This window comes from Microtus pennsylvanicus, chromosome 1 (assembly GCF_037038515.1).
Source record: "Microtus pennsylvanicus isolate mMicPen1 chromosome 1, mMicPen1.hap1, whole genome shotgun sequence".
NCBI lineage: Eukaryota > Metazoa > Chordata > Mammalia > Rodentia > Cricetidae > Microtus > Microtus pennsylvanicus.
The window spans coordinates 132,257,309-132,277,650 of record NC_134579.1 but is presented as its reverse complement, the minus strand read 5'-3'; the positions used below and the strand labels follow the sequence as shown (position 1 = coordinate 132,277,650).

Genomic DNA, 20,342 nt, shown 5'->3' with positions numbered 1-20,342 from the left:
ACCTGGGGAAGATAACTTGCCAACAGGTAGACCTGGAATTAGAACCCCATCTTCTAGCCAGGCCTGATGATATAGATCTATAATCCCAGCACTCAAGAGGCTTAATTTGTTGGATCACTAGTTCAAAGCGGGACTGGAAAACTTAGAGAGACCCTACCTCAAAATGAAAAAGAGAACTGACCATGTTCAGTGGTGAAGCACCTACCTAGAACTCCCTAGTGAGGGTCTAGGGGCATGGCTCAATAGTAGAGCATCTGCCTAGAAACTCCCAGTGAGGGGCTGGGGTGTGGCTCAGTGGTAGAGTCCCTGCCTAGAATCCCCCAGTGAAGGGATGGGGGTGTGGCACACAGTAGGTTCTAACTTCAATCTCTAATACTGCCACTGTGTGTGTGTGCACATAACAACATAAAACTATGCCTATGGTTATTTTCTCTGTCAGCTTCCAGATCCAGAACTGTGGCCAGACCTTTCTAGGAGCAGGAGGGGGAGGCCCAGTGGAATGTGAAGGGGCAGGTGGTGTAGGAGGGAAGGAGCACAGTAGTCTGGTCTCTGGGCTGGAGTCCATCCACTGCAGTGTCATGGAGGTCTCAGAAATAAGCCTCACCTAGTCTTGAAGCTTCTAGAGGTCTATATATTTATAGTTTAAAAAGTCACTTTCCTAAAGTAACTGTGGGCTCCCTTCCTGACTTCATACGTTGGTGACACCAGCTCAGTGCTTACTACTGAGCCTCTCTCTTTCTCTCTCACTCTCTTTTTCTCTCTTCCTCCTCTCTCCCCCTCTCTCTGTTTGTGTGTGTTCATTTGGATGCAGATATTCTGTGTGAGTTTCTTGATTGAGTTTGTGCTTGGTGCTGTTGGCTGCTGTCTGTCGTGGGCCTAGGAGGTGACCTGCAGATGGATGGGCTGGGGAAATGGCTCAGGGAATGAAAGTGCCTGCTGCCAAGCTCAGCTACCTGGGTTTGATTCCCAGGACCCACAAGACAGAAAGAAAGAACCAATTCCTGCAGGTTGTTCTCTTTCTACACATGTGCACTGTGGTATACACACAGATATACACAATGTGGAAATACGAATTTTAAGAGAGAGAGTAGAAGGCAGGGTCAGAGGGGGCCCATTCTGCTCTTGACAAGCCACAGCATAGCAGACGGAGAGCTGGTAGCTGGACTGGGAACCAGGCTGGGAGCCCTCAGCCTCTGGTCCCCTCCCTCTTGTACTTCCTGCTTCTGCTCTGGTGCCCGGGTAATGAAGCCGCTTGCTCCCTCCGCAGGAGTCCTTCTTTCACTGGGCCTTCGGTGTCATCGAGTCAGGCTGCTATGGTGTCATTGATGTGGACACTGGAAAGTCAACCCTGTTCGTGCCCAGGCTTCCTCCTAGCTACGCCACCTGGATGGGAAAGTAAGGAGTGGTCCCTGGCTTGGGGATGATGATCGGGTGGGGACAGGAGACGGGCGGTTAGTAGTCAGGTCCTTTGCTGGCGTGTTCTGTATTACAGCCCTGAACCTCAGTTGGGAAGAGGGGTCAGCTCAAAGCTGTGGTGTGGAGGCTTGGTTTATTGAAAGCCCAGATTCCCTGCATACTAAAAGTGCTGGCGGCTTTTGCACCAGTAGGTGTTTGCTTCTGCATGGTGTTGATGGGGGAGTGTGTGCTATCCAGGCTTCCTTTCTGAGGCTCATTACACCATGTCCAGGGGTATTATTAACGCCTACCTCTGGCCACATTGGCCTCTCTGGGAGAGATGGTGGGGCATTAGGGCTGTGCCATGTGAGGAGTTTGGTACCAGAGGCCAGACTAAGCTTCCTGGAAGAGGCTGTCCCTCTTGTACCTTCCAAGATACCAGGCAGCTCCTGCCTGCTCATAGCACTGAGGCAGATGCTGTGTATCCAGGGATGTTTGAAGCGATCAGAGGATCTTATCTTCCAGTCTGTCATTTCTGCCTGGAGAGTGATTATTCCAGGCTAATGTGGAAATTGCAGCCTTTGTTAGCTGCTGCCCCATCGTGCTCATTACCAGGTGGGCTGATGAGTCTGAGTCTGTGGCTGGTTTGAGTGACATGGCACCTGGCTGCCACAGGGACTCTGACCCCTAAAGGGCTGTCCTGCAAACTCCCTCGGCTTTGTGTGCTGTCTCTTCTGCTCCAAGCAGACTCCACAGTGTCCATGGCTGGTCCTGGCATGCTGCTCTTCTGCTGTCTTGGGGGAGGGCATCCAGCTCCACAAATTGGCATCAGTTCTGCTTTTAGGCCACTGGGCAACATGCCAGGCTGGCCCTGGGCCATCAGTGTTGCTGTGAAGATGCAGCTAAGACAGAGTTGGCAGCAGGAGAGAAACAGGCTCTGGTTCTCCTGTGAGGTTTTCTCGGCTTGACCCTTGGGAACGACTCAGAAAGGGTGGGGAGTGGGCATGTCTTGTCTAGCTGCCTTTGGGATAAACAACATGGCTGCCCGGGGGAGGCCATACCTCATACTTCCCTAGCTTATATTCCATTTGCAGCCAAATCCTTACCATTTCCTGCTACAAGGAGGAAACAGGTTCAGTGTGCTGGCAAGACCTGTGTTGGCACTGTGGTCTGTACTTCTGGGAGCTGTGATTGGAAGTAAGGCTTACCCGTGATCTGCCATGGCCTCCACGTGGTGGCCATAAAGTACAGCAAGTGAGGCTGACCTCTGTTCTAATTCCTTCTTAGGAAACAATACCATTATAATTACAGTGGTGTGTGGTTGGGTTGGTTACACCTGAGGTGACAGCATGAGGTGATGGTGCCGCTAGGAGTGCAGTTATAATGTCCCTGAATGTCTGACCTGGACGTCACGGGATAGTTCCAGGCTGGCACTGAGCTTGTAACCTGCCTGTTTAGAAAGGTGGAATCTGTTTTACTCCTGTTTGACCCTGGTCAGGACTGTGTTGCAGGATGTTGGCTGTTGACTTCTAAGGCTAGACCATAAAGTGCGTTGAGGCTTCACCCTGGTTCTCTCCATTGGGACGGTTCCCTCCAGAACTCAGCTGCCCTACTTTGAGGAAACCCAGACTCACCCGTGTGGGGAGCCTCCAGCTGGTGCAGCACCAGCCCGTAAGCATGAACAAAGCGTGAGATGAGTCAAGCTTCTGCTGAGGTCACAGGGGTCATGAAGCAGAGGTTAGCCCTGCTGCCTAGGCTGTGTCTCACTTCCTGACCTTGAGAGTCCACACATCAGTGACCTTTCTCATTCCAGCAGAATACCTGACAGAGCAACTGAAGGGAAGAAAGATGTGTTCTGGTTTCAGAAGGCACAGCTCATCACGGTGGGGAAGGCAGCAGTGGAAGCAGAGAACAGAACCGAGCATGTGGCTAGGCTGTAACTCAAAGCTGGCTCCCAGTGACCCAGCTACTAAAAGTTCTCAATCTTCCAGAACAGCAGCTAGGGATCAGATATCCAAACACGTGAACCTATGGGGGACGTTTTAATTTCAAACCCCAGCAAGGATAAATAGTTTCTGGGTTTTGTTCCCTTCAGTTTTAAGGTTGGGTATTACTCCACTGAAGTGTCTAAGTCAGGTTTTCACTGCTATGACAGTTAAAAGGAGGAAAGGCTAATTTTGGCTCATGACTTCAGAGGTTTTGTTTTATTGTCTGCAGACTCCATGGCTGTGTAGAATACTATAGTAGTAGAGGCTTGTCACACAGCTGTCCTCATGACAGAATGCAAGGGGTAGGGGAAGACAGACAGATAGACTATGTAGACCAGGCTGGCATTGAACTCACTGAGATCCTCCTACCTCTATGATGTGGGATTCTCATCCGTATGCTATGAATATGTTTTACTACCATTGGTTAATAAAGAAGCTCTTTTGGTCTATAGCAGGGCAGAATATAGGCAAGCTGGAAGATATCTATCTGTCTGTCTGTCTATCTATCTATCTACCTACCTACCTACCTACCTACCTATCTATATATAGAGAGAGTAGGCGGAGTCAAAGAGATGCCATGTAGCTGCCTAAGGAGACAGATGCGGTATCCTTACCAATAAGTCACAGCCTTCTTTCGATATATAGATTAATAGAAATGGGTTAATTTAAGATGTAAGAGCTAGCTAGAGATATGCCTGAATCATTGACTGAACAGTGTTGTAACTAATATAGTTTCTGTGTGATTATTCAGGTCTGAGCAGCTGGGAAACGAATGCATAGCCTCCACCTATACCTCTGCTTCCCAAATGCTTGGATTTAAAGTATGCACCACCACCACCCAGCTGAGACTAGGGTTCTGAAATACTATTTTGAGAATATGCCTTCAGTGCCTTACTTCAATTAGGCTCCACCTTCTAAAAGCCCAGTAGTTAATCCACTGATGAAGTTAATACCATCTTAAATGTCTCCTGAGCATTTCTTCACAGGGGATCAGGTCTTCAACATGACATTGCTCTTCCAAACCATAACATCTATAACTGGACCAGCCTTCTCATCTGGGTGAGACGCTCCCAGAATCCTTCCTGCACACCAGCCTGTCCTCCTGAGCAGAACTTGGATGTTAAGATACTTTCTGGCTCAAGCTGAGCTTTTGAGATGCCCTGTTGCCTAGAGAGTCAGCTCAGAGGTTGGCAGACACTGTCATCTGTGAGCTGTGGGGATGGACCATGGGGGTCTGTTGACCTTCAGTTGACCCCACTCAGAGTTTCTGTCTGGAGAGGTGGACGGACCCTGAGTGTGTCTCCTTCATTATCCTCTGCCCCTTCTTTCTTGAATGTCACTATGTAACCTAGGCTGGACTCAAACTCAGATCCACCTACCTCTTCCCAAGTGCTGGGATTACAGGTCATGACCACTATGCCCTGGCAAAAGAATGATGTGGTTACATGTGTGCGTGTGTGTGTGTGTGTGTGTGGTGTGGTGTATTGCTGGGGATTGACTCCGGGGCCTTGCACATGCTAGGCAAGCATTCCACCACTGAGCTGTGTACCTAGATATTCCCTCCTAATGAAGAACTGGCACTATCAAGAAAGGAAGGATGCTGCCTGTGAGTTGAAGACAAGCATCTTCTATAGCTGGAAGAGTGGAGGATTGATCTTGCTTAAGGGACTCTATCCCAGTTGCTGAACCTGTGTGAACTCCCATGTCTCTTACACTTACATCTTGGCAGCTAAATAGCCTTTGACTAAAGGGTTTAAAGCCCAGGATCTGATTGGTCTGGCATCAGCTGTTAGCAGTCTGTTTTCTGGGTGTATAGTCTTCAAGAATACAGGAATTATAGTCTGCACCTCGGCTGCAGCTGAGTCTCAGAGACTGTTCAAAGCTCTCCTTTAGTCTGTCGTGCTTTGCTGAGGCAGCTCATTGTCTAGTGCAGAATAGAGCCTTGAGTAACCTTGAGGGTAGAAGTGGGTCTGCAGGGTTGGTTCCCCTGGTGAATGAGGCTGAGTGCACTGTGCAGGCTAGACCCGGGAGCTATGGTCCCAGCTGAGTGTGCTGTGCAGGCTAGACCAGGGAGCTGTGGTCCCAGCTGAGTGTGCTGTGCAGGCTAGACCCGGGAGCTATGGTCCCAGCTGAGTGTGCTGTGCAGGCTAGAACCGGGAGCTATGGTCCCAACTGAGTGCACAGTGCAGGCTAGACCCGGGAGCTGTGGTCCCAGCTGAGTGCACTGTGCAGGCTAGACCCGGGAGCTATGGTCCCAGCTGAGTGTGCTGTGCAGGCTAGACCAGGGAGCTATGGTCCCAGCTGAGTGTGCTGTGCAGGCTAGACCAGGGAGCTGTGGTCCCAACTGAGTGCACAGTGCAGGCTAGACCAGGGAGCTGTGGTCCCAGCTGTGTGTGCACAGTGCAGGCTAGACCCGGGAGCTATGGTCCCAGCTGAGTGTACAGTGCAGGCTAGACCAGGGAGCTGTGGTCCCAACTGAGTGCACTGTGCAGGCTAGACCAGGGAGCTGTGGTCCCAGCTGTGTGTGTACAGTGCAGGCTAGACCAGGGAGCTGTGGTCCCAGCTGAGTGTGCTGTGCAGGCTAGACCCGGGAGCTATGGTCCCAGCTGAGTGTGCTGTGCAGGCTAGACCAGGGAGCTGTGGTCCCAACTGAGTGCACAGTGCAGGCTAGACCCGGGAGCTGTGGTCCCAGCTGAGTGTGCTGTGCAGGCTAGACCCGGGAGCTGTGGTCCCAACTGAGTGCACAGTGCAGGCTAGACCCGGGAGCTGTGGTCCCAGCTGAGTGTGCTGTGCAGGCTAGACCCGGGAGCTGTGGTCCCAACTGAGTGCACTGTGCAGGCTAGACCCGGGAGCTGTGGTCCCAACTGAGTGCACAGTGCAGGCTAGACCAGGGAGCTGTGGTCCCAGCTGTGTGTGCACAGTGCAGGCTAGACCTGGGAGCTGTGGTCCCAGCTGTGTGTGCACAGTGCAGGCTAGACCAGGGAGCTGTGGTCCCAGCTGTGTGTGCACAGTGCAGGCTAGACCAGGGAGCTGTGGTCCCAGCTGTGTGTGTACAGTGCAGGCTAGACCAGGGAGCTGTGGTCCCAGCTGTGTGTGTACAGTGCAGGCTAGACCAGGGAGCTGTGGTCCCAACTGAGTGCACTGTGCAGGCTAGACCAGGGAGCTGTGGTCCCAACTGAGTGCACAGTGCAGGCTAGACCCGGGAGCTGTGGTCCCCAACTGAGTGCACTGTGCAGGCTAGACCAGGGAGCTGTGGTCCCAGCTGTGTGTGTACAGTGCAGGCTAGACCCGGGAGCTATGGTCCCAGCTGTGTGTGTACAGTGCAGGCTAGACCAGGGAGCTGTGGTCCCAGCTGTGTGTGTACAGTGCAGGCTAGACCCGGGAGCTGTGGTCCCAGCTGTGTGTGCACAGTGCAGGCTAGACCAGGGAGCTGTGGTCCCAGCTGTGTGTGTACAGTGCAGGCTAGACCCGGGAGCTGTGGTCCCAGCTGTGTGTGCACAGTGCAGGCTAGACCCGGGAGCTGTGGTCCCAGCTGTGTGTGCACAGTGCAGGCTAGACCAGGGAGCTGTGGTCCCAGCTGTGTGTGCACAGTGCAGGCTAGACCAGGGAGCTGTGGTCCCAGCTGTGTGTGTACAGTGCAGGCTAGACCAGGGAGCTGTGGTCCCAGCTGTGTGTGTACAGTGCAGGCTAGACCAGGGAGCTGTGGTCCCAGCTGAGTGCACTGTGCAGGCTAGACCAGGGAGCTGTGGTCCCCAACTGAGTGCACTGTGCAGGCTAGACCCGGGAGCTATGGTCCCAGCTGTGTGTGTACAGTGCAGGCTAGACCAGGGAGCTGTGGTCCCAGCTGTGTGTGTACAGTGCAGGCTAGACCCGGGAGCTGTGGTCCCAGCTGTGAGTGCACAGTGCAGGCTAGACCCGGGAGCTGTGGTCCCAGCTGTGTGTGTACAGTGCAGGCTAGACCAGGGAGCTGTGGTCCCAACTGAGTGTGCTGTGCAGGCTAGACCAGGGAGCTGTGGTCCCAGTTGTGTGTGCACAGTGCAGGCTAGACCAGGGAGCTGTGGTCCCAGCTGTGTGTGTACAGTGCAGGCTAGACCAGGGAGCTGTGGTCCCCAACTGAGTGTGCTGTGCAGGCTAGACCAGGGAGCTGTGGTCCCAACTGAGTGCACAGTGCAGGCTAGACCAGGGAGCTGTGGTCCCCAACTGAGTGTGCTGTGCAGGCTAGACCAGGGAGCTGTGGTCTGAAAAGGAAATTATGACTCCTCGGCCGAGATGTTTCTTTTCTCTTGTATCCTTGACTCCCTCAGCAGACCTTTCCTTTTTGTACCCTGGGGTGACTCTCTGTCTCTCTGTCCTGAGTGTTTGGGAGGGAAGGCCTGGTTGTAATGGGCAGGTGACAAAGGGGCTGGTTGTCTGGGCTTGAGCTGGGAAGCAGCCAGATCTGATGTGCTCGGCTGCTTCCAGACGCACTCGTAATCGATAGGGCACTGGGAGCAAGGCTGATGGGATTACCTGGCCTTTGCAATCAAAACCCACCAGACTGAACATTTGACCTTAAGCTCCTCAGCTTCCTTTAGAGTCTCTATCTGATGGCTTTTGAAAATCCATCTGGCAGATACTACAGTACAGAGTCACTCAGGGAACCAGCGTTCCGCTGTGGAATCCACAGCTTCCGTGAGTGCAGCCTTGCTGTCAGGGTGATGCTGGGGGAGGGGACTGGAAGCCTAGGGCTGGCCTGTGCCTCACCATACACCCTCCCTGAAGTGGGAGGGTGGGAGCCCTTGGTGTGTATTTGTAGGAGTCTATCCAAAAGAGGATTAGCTGCCTGTAAGTGTGGCCTGGGGTGTGTGGGCTCCTGTAAGCAAACTGGAAGTTCCCTCTGTGACACAGCACATCAGTCAGGGCCCGTCCAAAGTGAGCAGCTCTAGGTAGGGATGGAGGATCCTCTACAGTCATGCCTGTTGCTGACCCAACTGGAAGGAGAGATAGTATGCCTGGCATTGGTTGGCAGGGAGGAATACCCGTCTGGGCCTCAGGCTGCCCAGGAAGAGGCTACTATGAGCTCTCCAGGGCTGAGTCCCAGAGGCCCTGTGCACAGCTCCTTTTGATAGTAGAACCTGTATGGGCGTGTGTATGTGTGTGTAGGGGGCATGTGTGTGTGTGTGATGTGTTGTGATTTGGAGTGGGATGCATATGAGGTGACTTTTGTTGTTTGGGACAGGGTCTTGTTGTGTAGCTCAGGCTGACCTTGAATTCAAAGTCTTCCTATCTCAGCTTCCAGAATCAGAGGCACCATGCCATCACACTTGCAAGTGGGCTGTTTGTGGCATGAGATGTGGTGTGTGGGAAGTGGTCTCAGTTTATTTATGGTACTGGCCCCCCACTTGCGCACTTTGAGTCACAAGGACCACAGCTTCCTGAGCCTCTCTGGACCGTACTCTGGCTCCTGCCCTAATTAGGAGGAGGGATGGGCTCTGTAACAGAATCAGTCCTTGAGAAGGGGCTACTGAGTTCTTATTGACTCCTCCTGTACCCTTGCAGTGACCACCAGCACCTAGGGATTAACCAGAGTCCCAGCTTTCATGGCTACCCTCGTCATGGGTGGGTCTGTCTCCATCACATCTCCTTACAGTGTGGCCGTCCTCTGCCTGACTTCCTTGTCAGGTAATCTCAGTGGATGCACTACGGCTGCTCCAGTTCACACATAGGAGCAGTCTCCAGGCTCAGACACCTGCTCTGATTTGCAGAAGGCTACTTTCCTCTTTGACAACTTAATGACATCTTGACATGGTTGCTGACTTCTGCTCTGCACGCACCGTGTTGTGCCAACAGTGAAATAAAAGGAAGTGGCATTGTTTGGAGCTGAAGGCAGACGCCAGGCCTCAGAAACTGACAATGGCCCTTCTTACTTATTCATCAACAGCATGCAGGTGGTCGGCTAGCCACGAAGACCCACTCCTTTAAAATTTCATTTTCTGGAGGGTTCCATCATGCCTCCATCATGTGGCATTGATTTAATGACACCATCTCACCTGAGGCCTCACACAGGGCTTTGGGGCTCAGGCACTGTGACCAAGCATTGTCTGCCCTAAGTCTCGGCTTGTGCTGGGGGCCCAGCTGCTGGTGGAGCAGGCCTGCATGGGCCTGGGTGCCCAAGCACAAATCCTCTCTACAGGATGGGTATCCTGTCAAATGAGGGGACTTCTCTCTTCTGCCATAACTGCTCTGTGCACTTGAATGAGGAGTGTCTGAGTGAACGCAGCTCCTCTTCCGACCTGTCCCTTCAGTCTGCTTCTTTCCATTGGGCCAGGCATGAGCTGGGACTGGGTGTAGACCCTCTAAGACTGTATAGACCCTTGTTCCCTGAGCAGCACAACCCTCAGAGTAGTCAGATATTCCCAGTGACCTTCCTGGCAATGTCACTTGCCATGTCACTGTTCCCTCACTAAGTCCTGGCTGCCAGGTGTGTCCCGTGGCTGGTTTGATCATGCAGCCTGGCACACATATCCCTTCAGGTAACATTTAAATGATTTTTACTGTAATTAAGCCACAAACATGAAAAAGCAAGAACTGTTCAAACTTAATTATCTCTGCCCTTTCTAAGAAGAATGTGATGTGCAGGGTAGCAGACAAGAGACTCGCAGCACTTCATATTTTATTATATGTTGGCAGTTATTCCTGGTAAGCATTAATGCATGGGAGGTTTGCACTTAGCTTAGACTCTGGCATCTGCCTCTATAAGGAGAGCAAGTACCGAGCAGGGGGCACTTGATGGGACTTGTACCTGTACCCGCTTCTTCCTGTTGGGGCTCTTCTAGGGGTCAGCCATCAATTGCTCTGCCTTACCACAGACAGAGGAATGGCTCGTGGCTGCTGTTGCGGATTAAATGTAGATTGTCTCGTATAAGGTCATGTATTGAATGCTTGCTTCCTACCTAGTGGTGCTGTTTTGAAGATTTAGAAACTTTAGGAAGACTTTGGAGGAAATAAGTCACTGGGGATGTGTCCTTGGGGGGGGTGCCCCTGTCTCTGCTGTCAGCTTCCCATCCACTATGAAGGGAAACGCCTTCGTACATGCACTTCCTGTCAACTCAGAGTCAGTGGAGCCAAGCAACCACAGACCAAGCCCTTTGAAACAAAACGACCTGAGCCCAAATAAATAACTCTTACCTTAGAATGACTATAAGGCATTTCATCATGTAGAGGTAACTTGTATAACCACCATAGGTGAGCCCAAGCAATGGGGACGCCCAACACCTTCTCTTTGCTGCCACTTCCTTGACCTGGGGCGCTTACCATCTGCAGACCTCACCAGGCTTCTCTGGTGTGGCATTACTCTGATGAATCCTAACTTGTAAGACTCCCTGGGGGAGGGAAGGGCAGGGAGATGCTTCCTGGTGGCTTCCCACTAAAGGACATTTTTTGGAGGGAGGCTTCAGGTGCCTTATGGCAGTCGACATGGAAAGGTTAGGTCCCCCATGTTAGTGGCTGGCCTGACCCTCTGTACAGAGCCCTGGAGGCTGAATCAGGTCTTTGTGCTTCTGAATCTGTAGGGAGTTTGCTTTTCATGCCTTTCCCAAGGGGCGATGAGGAAGTAACTGGGACTGGAGGTGGGACTGGGCTGAGTAGGCACAGCTGGAGAGGGAATGAGGAAACTTAGCAGCTGTTTTGTTGGTGGCCCTGCCTCTTGCTTTTCCAGCCTGCAGCTGGTACTCCCAGGATCCAGGTGAAATGACACATCCTGTCTCAGCTCTTGAGGCCTCTTACTAATAGAAGTGTCAGATCTTGGCCAGTTAGCTTGTGAATCCTGTCTCATGGCAGAAGTCAATGTGCCGAATTGTGCAAATTTAATTAATAGCAAAAACTTGATACTCGATGAGTTTTGTTTTTTTATTTTATTTTATTTATTTTATTTTTGAGACAAGGTTTCTCTGTAGCTTTTGGTTCCTGTCCTGGAACTAGCTCTTGTAGACCAGGCTGGCCTCAAATTCACAGAGATCCGCCTGCCTCTGCCTCCCGAGTGCTGGGATTAAAGGCGTGCGCCACCACCACCCGGCCTCGATGAGTTTTTTAGAGGCCAAAGTTGGTGGGGGGGAGCAGAGGGCATTCTGTGAGGTCAGAGTTCTCAACCTGAGGTAGGTTTTCTACCTGGGCTGTGAGCCCCTTGCTGCTGCTTGCACTGCCCTCCCCTGTCCCCTGAACTTGTAGTCTGCACCTCTGACAACCAGTTTTGCTTGCGTGGGTGGAAGGAGATTGATAGTGGGCCAGAGAGAATCATGGGCTCCTTGTTGGGACTCCCAGAACTGCCTCCCCTGCAATCTACAAACCCATCCTGGCTCTGGAAGTAGAATATGAGACCACCTTCTATATGATACTGAGGATACCTGCTGCGAGACCTCCATAGGATGGGAAGGGGTGGGTATCTCCCCTTATGGGGCAGTCAGGTGTGTAATGTAAGGGCGGCACTTGGCTGGTGACATCACCCCCTCCCCATGTAGTTTTCTTCCATATGTGAGCACATTGCCCCAAACAACACTGACTCCTCTACTAACTGGGACCTGGGGGTAGGGGCCAGGTGGGGTGTGGTGTGGTGGCAGCCTGCTAGATTCAGGAGAGAGCATCAAGAGCTGGGTGAGGGCTCTCTCACCTCACCTGCTCCATGCTTTCTCCTTGACTAATTTTTCAAGTTTGATGACTAAGCTTAAATTCTTCTCATCACACTGAGAAATACTGACACTGACTTCCTTAAAGAGTTAGTTTATTAACCTTCTTTTAAAGAGGTCCAGCCTGGGAGGTTACTTATTCCGTGCCCCTGAAGGTGAGGCACACTGGCTGGCTGCCTGGTGGGTCAGTGATGTGGAGGGAGATGGTGGAAGCAGGGACCATGTTCTGCAGCTGCTGCAGGTGGCCAGGGGCAACATGGACTGAGTCCGGGGTTCCAGGGGCATCAGAGATGGTTCAGTGGCCTGGCACCCTTTATCAGGTCCTGGGTGTACCTGCTGGGTGTTAGATCCTCACATCGTGGCAGGCATGGGGCCAGGGCATAAGGTGGCCAGACTGAGGTGTCGCCAAGCCCTGACTGTAGTAATAAGGGCGCGGCGGGGCTGCGTCCCCAACACCCCAGCTGCCTGCTCGGCTAGCTTATGCCCCGAAATAATTACACGGACACTGTATTCTTTTAAACACTGCTTTGGCCCATTCCTATCTAGCCTCTTCTGGGCTAATTCTCATATATTAACTTAGCCCATTTTTAATCATCTAGGTGCGCTTACCAGGAAGATTCCAGCCTCTGTCCATCCTGGGTCGGAGCTTCATAGCGTGCGTCTGCCTGGGAGCTGGGAGCATGGCGTCTCTCTGAGGCGTCTGCCCCCGAGACAAGAGCTGTCGAGTCTGACCTCACTTCCTCTTCCTCCCAGCTTTCTGTTCTGTTTACTCCTCCCACCTATCTCCTAACCAATGAGAACCAAGCAGTTTCTTTTTATTTAACCAATGACCTTCCTCCATCACCTGATCTTGGCTTTCGTTGTGCTTTCTTTTGAGGATCCATTCGAAGGAGCATTTCAAGGAAAAGTATGCTGTGGACAATGTCCAGTACACAGACGAGGTAAGTAGCGATGTGGCACTCCTCTTTCTGAGCAGTCCTGGACTGGCAGTCATTCTTCTGCCCTGGCTTCTTCTCCTTACACTGTCACAATCTGGGGACACTGCCACTGGCCACCAGCCCCTTGGGAGCAGTCCTGTGTAGGAAGAGCAGACAGAGAAAACACAGCAGACCCCTCTGCCTGAGGAGGCTGTTTTCAGTCTGGGATGTGCATCTAACTCAGGTAGAAGCATCTGGCATTCAGGTTATGGTGACCACTGAGGTTCCTCTCTGAGAGCCAGCAAATGGGTTTTAGGCATATAGGTGTAATCAAAGCTGTCAGCGTGCTTGGTCTGGGTCTTGATGTGTCTGGGTCTTCATGTGTCGAGGGGACTATTTATAAGTCCCCACTAGGCCGGGTGGTGCACGCCTTTAATCCCAGCACTTGGGAAGCAGAGGCAGGTAGAATTCTGTGAGTTCAAGACCAGCCTGGTCTACAGAGTAAGTTCCAGGACTGGCTTGATAGCTACTGAGAAAATCCCTTTCTCAAAAGGCCTCACTAGTTATAGGTGCCACTGTCAGAAGAACCCCAGGGTAGGAATGCTAGTGAGAGGACAGGAATTGGGGGACTATGACTTGAATCTCCCTTCCAGCCTGGTGGCCCAGCAGTGTCAGGTGGTATGGGTAGATTTATCAGCACCATCCTGAGGCTGTGAGTCTGCCCCATGTCCAGGCAGGTGAAAGGAGCTCTCTTAGCTCCCACTGCTGACAGAACAGTGCTGACTGAGGCAGAGATGGGAGCACAGCGAGGAGTTCCAAGGTCTGAGTGAGCAAAGTCCTCTGACACTGTGGCCACTGCTAGGCACACAAGAGGCTTCTCTGCGTCATCCTTGGATGCTGTCACAGCTCCATGTCCTATGCAAGTCAGAGCTGGATAGAAATCAGCACCTGCCACCAGAGATTCAACCTGGACCTGGCAGGGCCAGCTGGACAGGGCACTGTGGCCACATTGCCCTAAACAGATCTTGAGAGTGGACACATGCTAAGAGCTAGGGCTGCCAAGCTATGGAAGCAGCTTAGATTAGCCTGTCCACAGATGAGTGGAGAGAGGAGATGTACTGTATGCACACAGTGGAGTGTCATTCAGACATGATGTCATTTGTAGGAAATGGCCTTATTGGATGGAACTGGGGACCTTTGTGTGAATGGAAAGAAGCCAAATGCCATGAGTTTGCCCTTGTGTGTAGAGTCTAGAGGGGTGGTTCTCAACCTTCCCAATGCTGCAACCCTTTAGTACAGTTCCTCATGTTGTGACCTCAAGCCATACAATTATTTAACTGCAATTTTGCTACTAATGTGAATTATAGTGTAAATATCTGATAGCAGGATGGTCTTAGGTGGCCCCTGTGAGAAGGTTGTTTGATCCTCAAAGGGGTTGTCATCCCCAGGTAGAGAACCAGTGGTCTAGATTCTAGAGAAAGCCTGCCTACCTACCTACCTGCTTACCTATCTTGTGTGGTGTGAAAGCAGAAGGATTATTTGGGAAGTGGAAGAGGACCAGTGAGGGGAAGAGGGAGAGACGGGGAAGGATAATGGAGCATGTGCTCCAAGGTACATGAGGTCATCCATGAAAACATCATAGTGAAGCTCAGTTTTGTGCTGTGAATATACATTATTAATTTCTTTTGAAAGACCATGAAGAAGAAAAAGAGGGGTAGTAGTTGGAGAGGAGAGGAACTTTGAGGGCTAGGGCTAGGATTTCAGGGTAGAAGTGATCATGTCATCTGTCCAGTGGAGACCAAGCAGAAACCCCCTTCCCTCTGGGCAGGCCACAGCTATTTTGGGGTGAAAGCACCAGATAAAGAAGCAGGTTTTGGGACCCTAGCCAGATACACTGCACAGTGAGGGGCCAGCCTGTCTCTGTTTAGTGTTCTGTGACTGGCCCACTGGACATTTTGCACTTATAACTGAAGGGAGGAGAGAATTTAACTCCTGTTTACACCATGGGGAAAGGATGCAGGACAACAGAGGAAGAGAAAGTGTACAGACGGGAAGTCCTTAGTGAGGGTGTAGACTGGCAGCTACGTAAGCCATCTTGCTCTTAATCTTTTAAAGCAGAGGTCAAACAGCAGAGCCGTTCTAGGGTTCTGGAGGACTCTGCAGGAGCAACATAATCATCATTGTCATCCATCAGCTCTGTTGATCACCGTGACTGCTGTTCTGTGTTTTTGATTTCTCTGCTGGAAGGAGACTCAAGGTGCACTGAACCACACCCCCAGCTTTGACTGCTGTCCTTTTCGAGGCAGGGACTCCTCTTAACAATAGGACGGGGCTTCACTCTGCACGTTTAAATGATTCCTCCCACCATGTCCCATGGTGAACCCCATTTACAGACCAGAAAGTCAAGACTGAGAGGTAAAAGGCCTCATCCATGGCCCCACAGCTGGGGTGTGGCAGCATTGGGGTGACCCTAAGACCTCTAGATTCCGGAGGCTGTCCCCTCCAGCTCTATACTTGGCCTGTCAGAAGTGAAAGGCTCACTCACAGGAGGCTTGCTTGTGTGGAAGTGACCCAGGCTTCTAAGCCTGTGATGATTCCTGAACGAACCCCACCAAAATGAGCAAACTGCTGCCATTGAGCCCCATGGACTGGAAGCATCCTCTGATGTGAGCAACACTCAGGCCTGGTCCGTCATGGAAGGTGACAGGAAACTCCTTAGGCAGGTATTCCAGGCCAGTTCTATGGTGCTCAGCGCTCTCTAGCCTTGGCCATCCTCGGCCATCTTTATATACCAGACAGCTAGCTGCAGTGCATACTTGCTCTGAAAGAGGGTAGGAGTGGGCCCAGGTTATAGCTGATCCCTTGATGTCTCATAAAGTAAATGTAGGTATCAGAGAATGTAGCTAGGTTAGTAGAGCCTGGCATTCAGGAAGCCCTGAGTTCGGTGCCTATAACCACATTAATGAAGCATGGTGGTGCATGCCAGTAGGTAGAGACAGGAGGATCAGAAGAGCAAGATCGTCTTCAGCTATATAATGAATTCAAGGCCTGGGCTACATGAGACTTTGTCTCAAAAAAAAAAACAGACCTAAACAACAACAACAAAAATCCGCAGATGCTTGCGACGACAGACTGGGTCCCCTCCTCCTCAAAGAAGAGCCAGAACTTAATTACTGGGAAGTCGTCACTCAGAGAACCCCCGGGAGGGGCTCCACAGCATTGCTGTGTACATTGGGTATAGAAGCTAGTGTCGCCTAACTAGCTGGGAGCTGGCAGGGTGGAGGGTGATTTTTACACTTGCTTTATGGCACTGGGCAGATGTTCGAAGGTCTCAGGGTCAGTTACTCAGCTGTAGGCAGGCAGGGTGTAAGAGAAACAGCCACAGCTGCCTGTGGGTAGATGCTGCCTGCTCCTCAGCCTTGGTGTGGGAGGCTTCAGTAGAGGGGTCTATGATGGGACCACAATTGCTGCCTTGCTCTGAGCGGCTGCTACCTAGTCTGATTGTTCAAGAATAGAATAGTCTGGCATCCATATTGTTTGTGCTATTTTCATTTTGAAAGCAGATTAAAAAAATCTAAGGGCATTTCGGGCCGTTGGTGTGCACTAGTGTTTTGGGAAACTGCCATGAATAATGGTTTGTTTTCAAGAGTTTCAGTGCTGGGAGGGCAGAGTCCTGCACGCTGGGCCACAGGGGCTTTCTCAGCAACACAATTGAAGCGTGTCTGATTTCTTTGTTCAGAGTGACTCACTGCTTTGGTCGGAGTCAGTCCTGGTTAGGAACCTGTGTAAGGTTGTCTTGGGAATCTTTTGGATTGTCCCCAGGGCAGGATCTGGGCTCACAGGGCTCTGATAAATTCTTCGGGTGCCTGTCTCCCTAGTCCAGGCTGCCTGGGAGATGGATGCTGGCCGTGGCCTGCTGTAAGGCAGGGACATTTAACAGCCCCTCTAGGGAGAGCAGATGAGTCCCCTGTGGCATGAGCTCCTGGAAGTGAGGCCTGAGGTTGTTAGAGTGGTGCTGTCTAGTCCTGGGGCTACATTTGGAGCCAGTGACACAAAACCACATCTTGTTCCCTTAATTTTTGAGGCATGGCCTTCAGTTGGCTTGCTGATGAGTGTAGCGCTAATGGGTCCGCGGGGAAGGCAGATGGAGCTGCTGGGCTGGGAGAAGTTCTGCAGCCGTATAGGTAACCAGGGCCCACTCAAGCAACTGTGATCAATAAAAGATGTTCCTCTGCCAGGACTCCGATGCCTGGCCTGCTCTCTGTGTCCAGCCTCCGTGCATCTGAGCGTCAGGCTGGTGTGAGGGGGCTTTCTCCTCCATTGTTCCTAACCAGCATGTCCAGAGAGTCCTTGCGGAGAGGAAAACCATCAGCCTGCACATTCGTTATCCAGCTCCTCTCTCCCAAGGACAATAGCAGATACAATCCCCAAGTGCCTCCGTGCTCTGAGTCTGCCGCTGTAATTGACGGCATCGTTGTGTGCTCATGTCAACAAAACAACACACTCTGGGCTTGACACACTGGGCTCTGTTGGTTTTAATGAGCCTTCTCCCCTCCAGGAGGGGCAGGCAGGAGGAAGGGACTCTGCAAGCCTCCATTTGTGCAACACAGACGCCAAGGGACTCAGTCATTCTCTAAGTGGTAACTGAGTAGGGGAGGTAGAGGCTGTACCCAGGGAACCACTATCTCCTGCCCAGATGACCAGACCATGGTTGGCCCTCTTAACTGGGTCACTTGATTTCTAAATTTTTTTTATTTGTTTTAATTTTTTTTTTAATATTACCCCTCTATCCTTTTGTCCTTACCTTCATTTTAAGGTAGGGTCCCATGGAGTCTGTGCTGACCTTGAATTTACACTCCTCCTACCTCTCCGTCCAAGTTTTGGGGAAAGAGCCACATATTATTATGCCTGCTCATTTGTTTGTTTGTTTTTTAAAATAAACTTCTTTTTTATGAGATAGGGTCTTATTACATATTTCCAACTAACTTCAAAGTTATGATCCTCCTGCCTCGGCTTCCCAGATGCTGGAATTATAGATGTGAGCCACCGCACTGTATCAGGAGAAATCTTTCAAATAATATATATATATATATATATATACACACACATACACACACACACACACGTGTGTGTGTTCTCATATATATGTATTACATATAAACTATATATGCCAGGATGGTTACACAGTATTTATAATAATTCATCATTAGAAATAATTTACATGTCCAGCAGAGGGAGAGATTAAGTAAATGATGCTGAGTCCATTAAGAATTTCCTATAGACACATGGTAACATCTAGGCTTTGCTCTTTCTTTCTAGAGAGAAAGAGTGTGTGTGCATGCATGGGCCTGCCTGTGGAGGCCAGGAGAAGTGGGCGTGCCTGTGGAGGCCAGGAGAAGTGGGCGTGCCTGTGGAGGCCAGGAGAAGTGGGCCTGCCTGTGGAGGCCAGGAGAAGTGGGCCTGCCTGTGGAGGCCAGGAGAAGTGGGCCTGCCTGTGGAGGCCAGGAGAAGTGGGCCTGCCTGTGAAGGTCAGGAGAAGTGGGCGTGCCTGTGAAGGCCAGGAGAAGTGGGCCTGCCTGTGAAGGTCAGGAGAAGTGGGCCTGCCTGTGGAGGCCAGGAGAAGTGGGCCTGCCTGTGGAGGCCAGGAGAAGTGGGCCTGCCTGTGGAGGCCAGGAGAAGTGGGCCTGCCTGTGGAGGCCAGGAGAAGTGGGCCTGCCTGTGGAGGCCAGGAGAAGGTGTTGATTCCCCAGAAGCTGGAATTCTAGGGGGTTAAGGAACCAACTTGGGTCTCCTAGAAGAGCAGTCAGAGCTCTTAGTCATTGTGGCATCCCTTCTGTCCTGGCTTTGCTACTTATTAACTGTGAATTTAGGCAAATTCTATAGTCCTCACACAGGCATTTTCATCTGAGTCCTGGACGTTTTGTAGCAGCGTTTTTATGGGTGGTTAAATGAGGTGACGTGTGTAAGATGACTGACATGGGCCGTAATCAAAGACTTATTGAACGTTTACCATCCCCAGTGGTAGTGACTGCTAAAAATTGCATGTTTGAAGAATATTTAATGACAGGAAATAAGCGAAGCATATAATTTCATATGATCCAAATGTCATTACAGTTCTCTGTTTCTATGCACAGAGCTGAACTGTCTCTGGGTATGGCAGGTGCATCTTCTCTTTCACGGCTTTCAATATGTTCCCGCTTTTCTCTGGGAGCCTTTTAGTATTGAAAAGTGCACATACTTATGTCAAAACTCATCAAAGTATCCACCTTAAATACGTGCAGTGTAGAGTGTTTCAGCAATAGTGCAGCCAGTCCGTTCCAGCAGCCCACCTTCCTCTTCTGTGTTGAGGGTGTCAGAGAACTTACGGTGGGGGTGAGGAGCATGACGTGTACAGCCGGCCAGAGGACCGGATTGCTCCAGCGCTCTGGGTTGCAGGTTTCCTAGCTGGTGAATGATGAGTGCTTTGGCGGGAGGATGGATGACAGTCAGCTGAGGGTGGGTAGAGAAGGGGGTGACTGAACCTGCTTGCGGGGCTGGGGTGGGGTGTGATGGAATGCCAGATGGTGGAAGATGACCCAGCCGTCAGTGAAGATGAGCAGAGATGAGGGCAGGTGAGCCCTTGTCCTCTCACTCAAGGTACTGGAGAGGAAGCATTCAGCATGCAGGGCAGAGACCCGAGTGGGTGGGTGTGGAAGCTAGAGTGGAGTTGAGGAACACTAACTTCCCTCTGTTTAGTCCAGGAGATCAGGGGCAGGCAGGGAGTGAGGCATCTGCCCCGAGGTCGAGAGGCTGCTGGGGCTGGTATCGAATGGGATGGGTCTTTCTGGAGGGCAGGGAAGCTGCACACAGGTATTGGCCTTGAGAGTGGGCAGCTCCAGCTGTTGGAGCCAGGGATCTGTGTGGTGCCTGGAGGCAGGTTGCATGATAAGGAGTGTGCCGGGTTTAGCTTTGCACCCTCTGTACTGTTCCATAGCATGGGACTTTCCAGAGTCCATCTGCTTCTCTGAGCCTCAGTTTCCTCATCTTAAGGTGGGGTGACTGTAGTACCTGCTCCACAGATGAGTGCCGTCTCTGTTCCACTGTGTTGATGCTTGGATTGGTCCTGTATTGCTGTGACAAGACACCGAGACAAACAACTTGAGGAGGGAAGGGTTGTTCCAGCTCAGTGTCAGAGGGTTTCAGCCATGGGTGCAATGTGTGATGGCGGGAGCACGTGGTGGCGAGTATTCCCGGCACAGCAGACCAGGAAGCAGAGGGAGGCAGGAATCAGGAGCCATAGAAATGTTCTTCAAATGCCACCCTGTGACCTGCTTCTGCCAGCCAGACACAACCTCCTAAAAGATTTGCAGCCTTCAAAGTAGTGCCACCAAGTAGCCACTTAA

At 51.5% G+C, this 20,342-nt stretch overlaps 1 protein-coding gene across 1 annotated transcript in view; it reads left to right on the top strand.

Moving 5' to 3' along the window:
* Positions 1-20,342, top strand: part of Pepd (peptidase D) — a 145,914-nt gene that overhangs the window by 10,292 nt on the left and 115,280 nt on the right. Inside the window, exons 3-4 of the mRNA XM_075984511.1 lie at positions 1,268-1,395; positions 12,921-12,984. Of these exons, the coding sequence (XP_075840626.1) occupies positions 1,268-1,395; positions 12,921-12,984 (192 nt within the window). The remainder of the gene's footprint in view (positions 1-1,267; positions 1,396-12,920; positions 12,985-20,342) is intronic.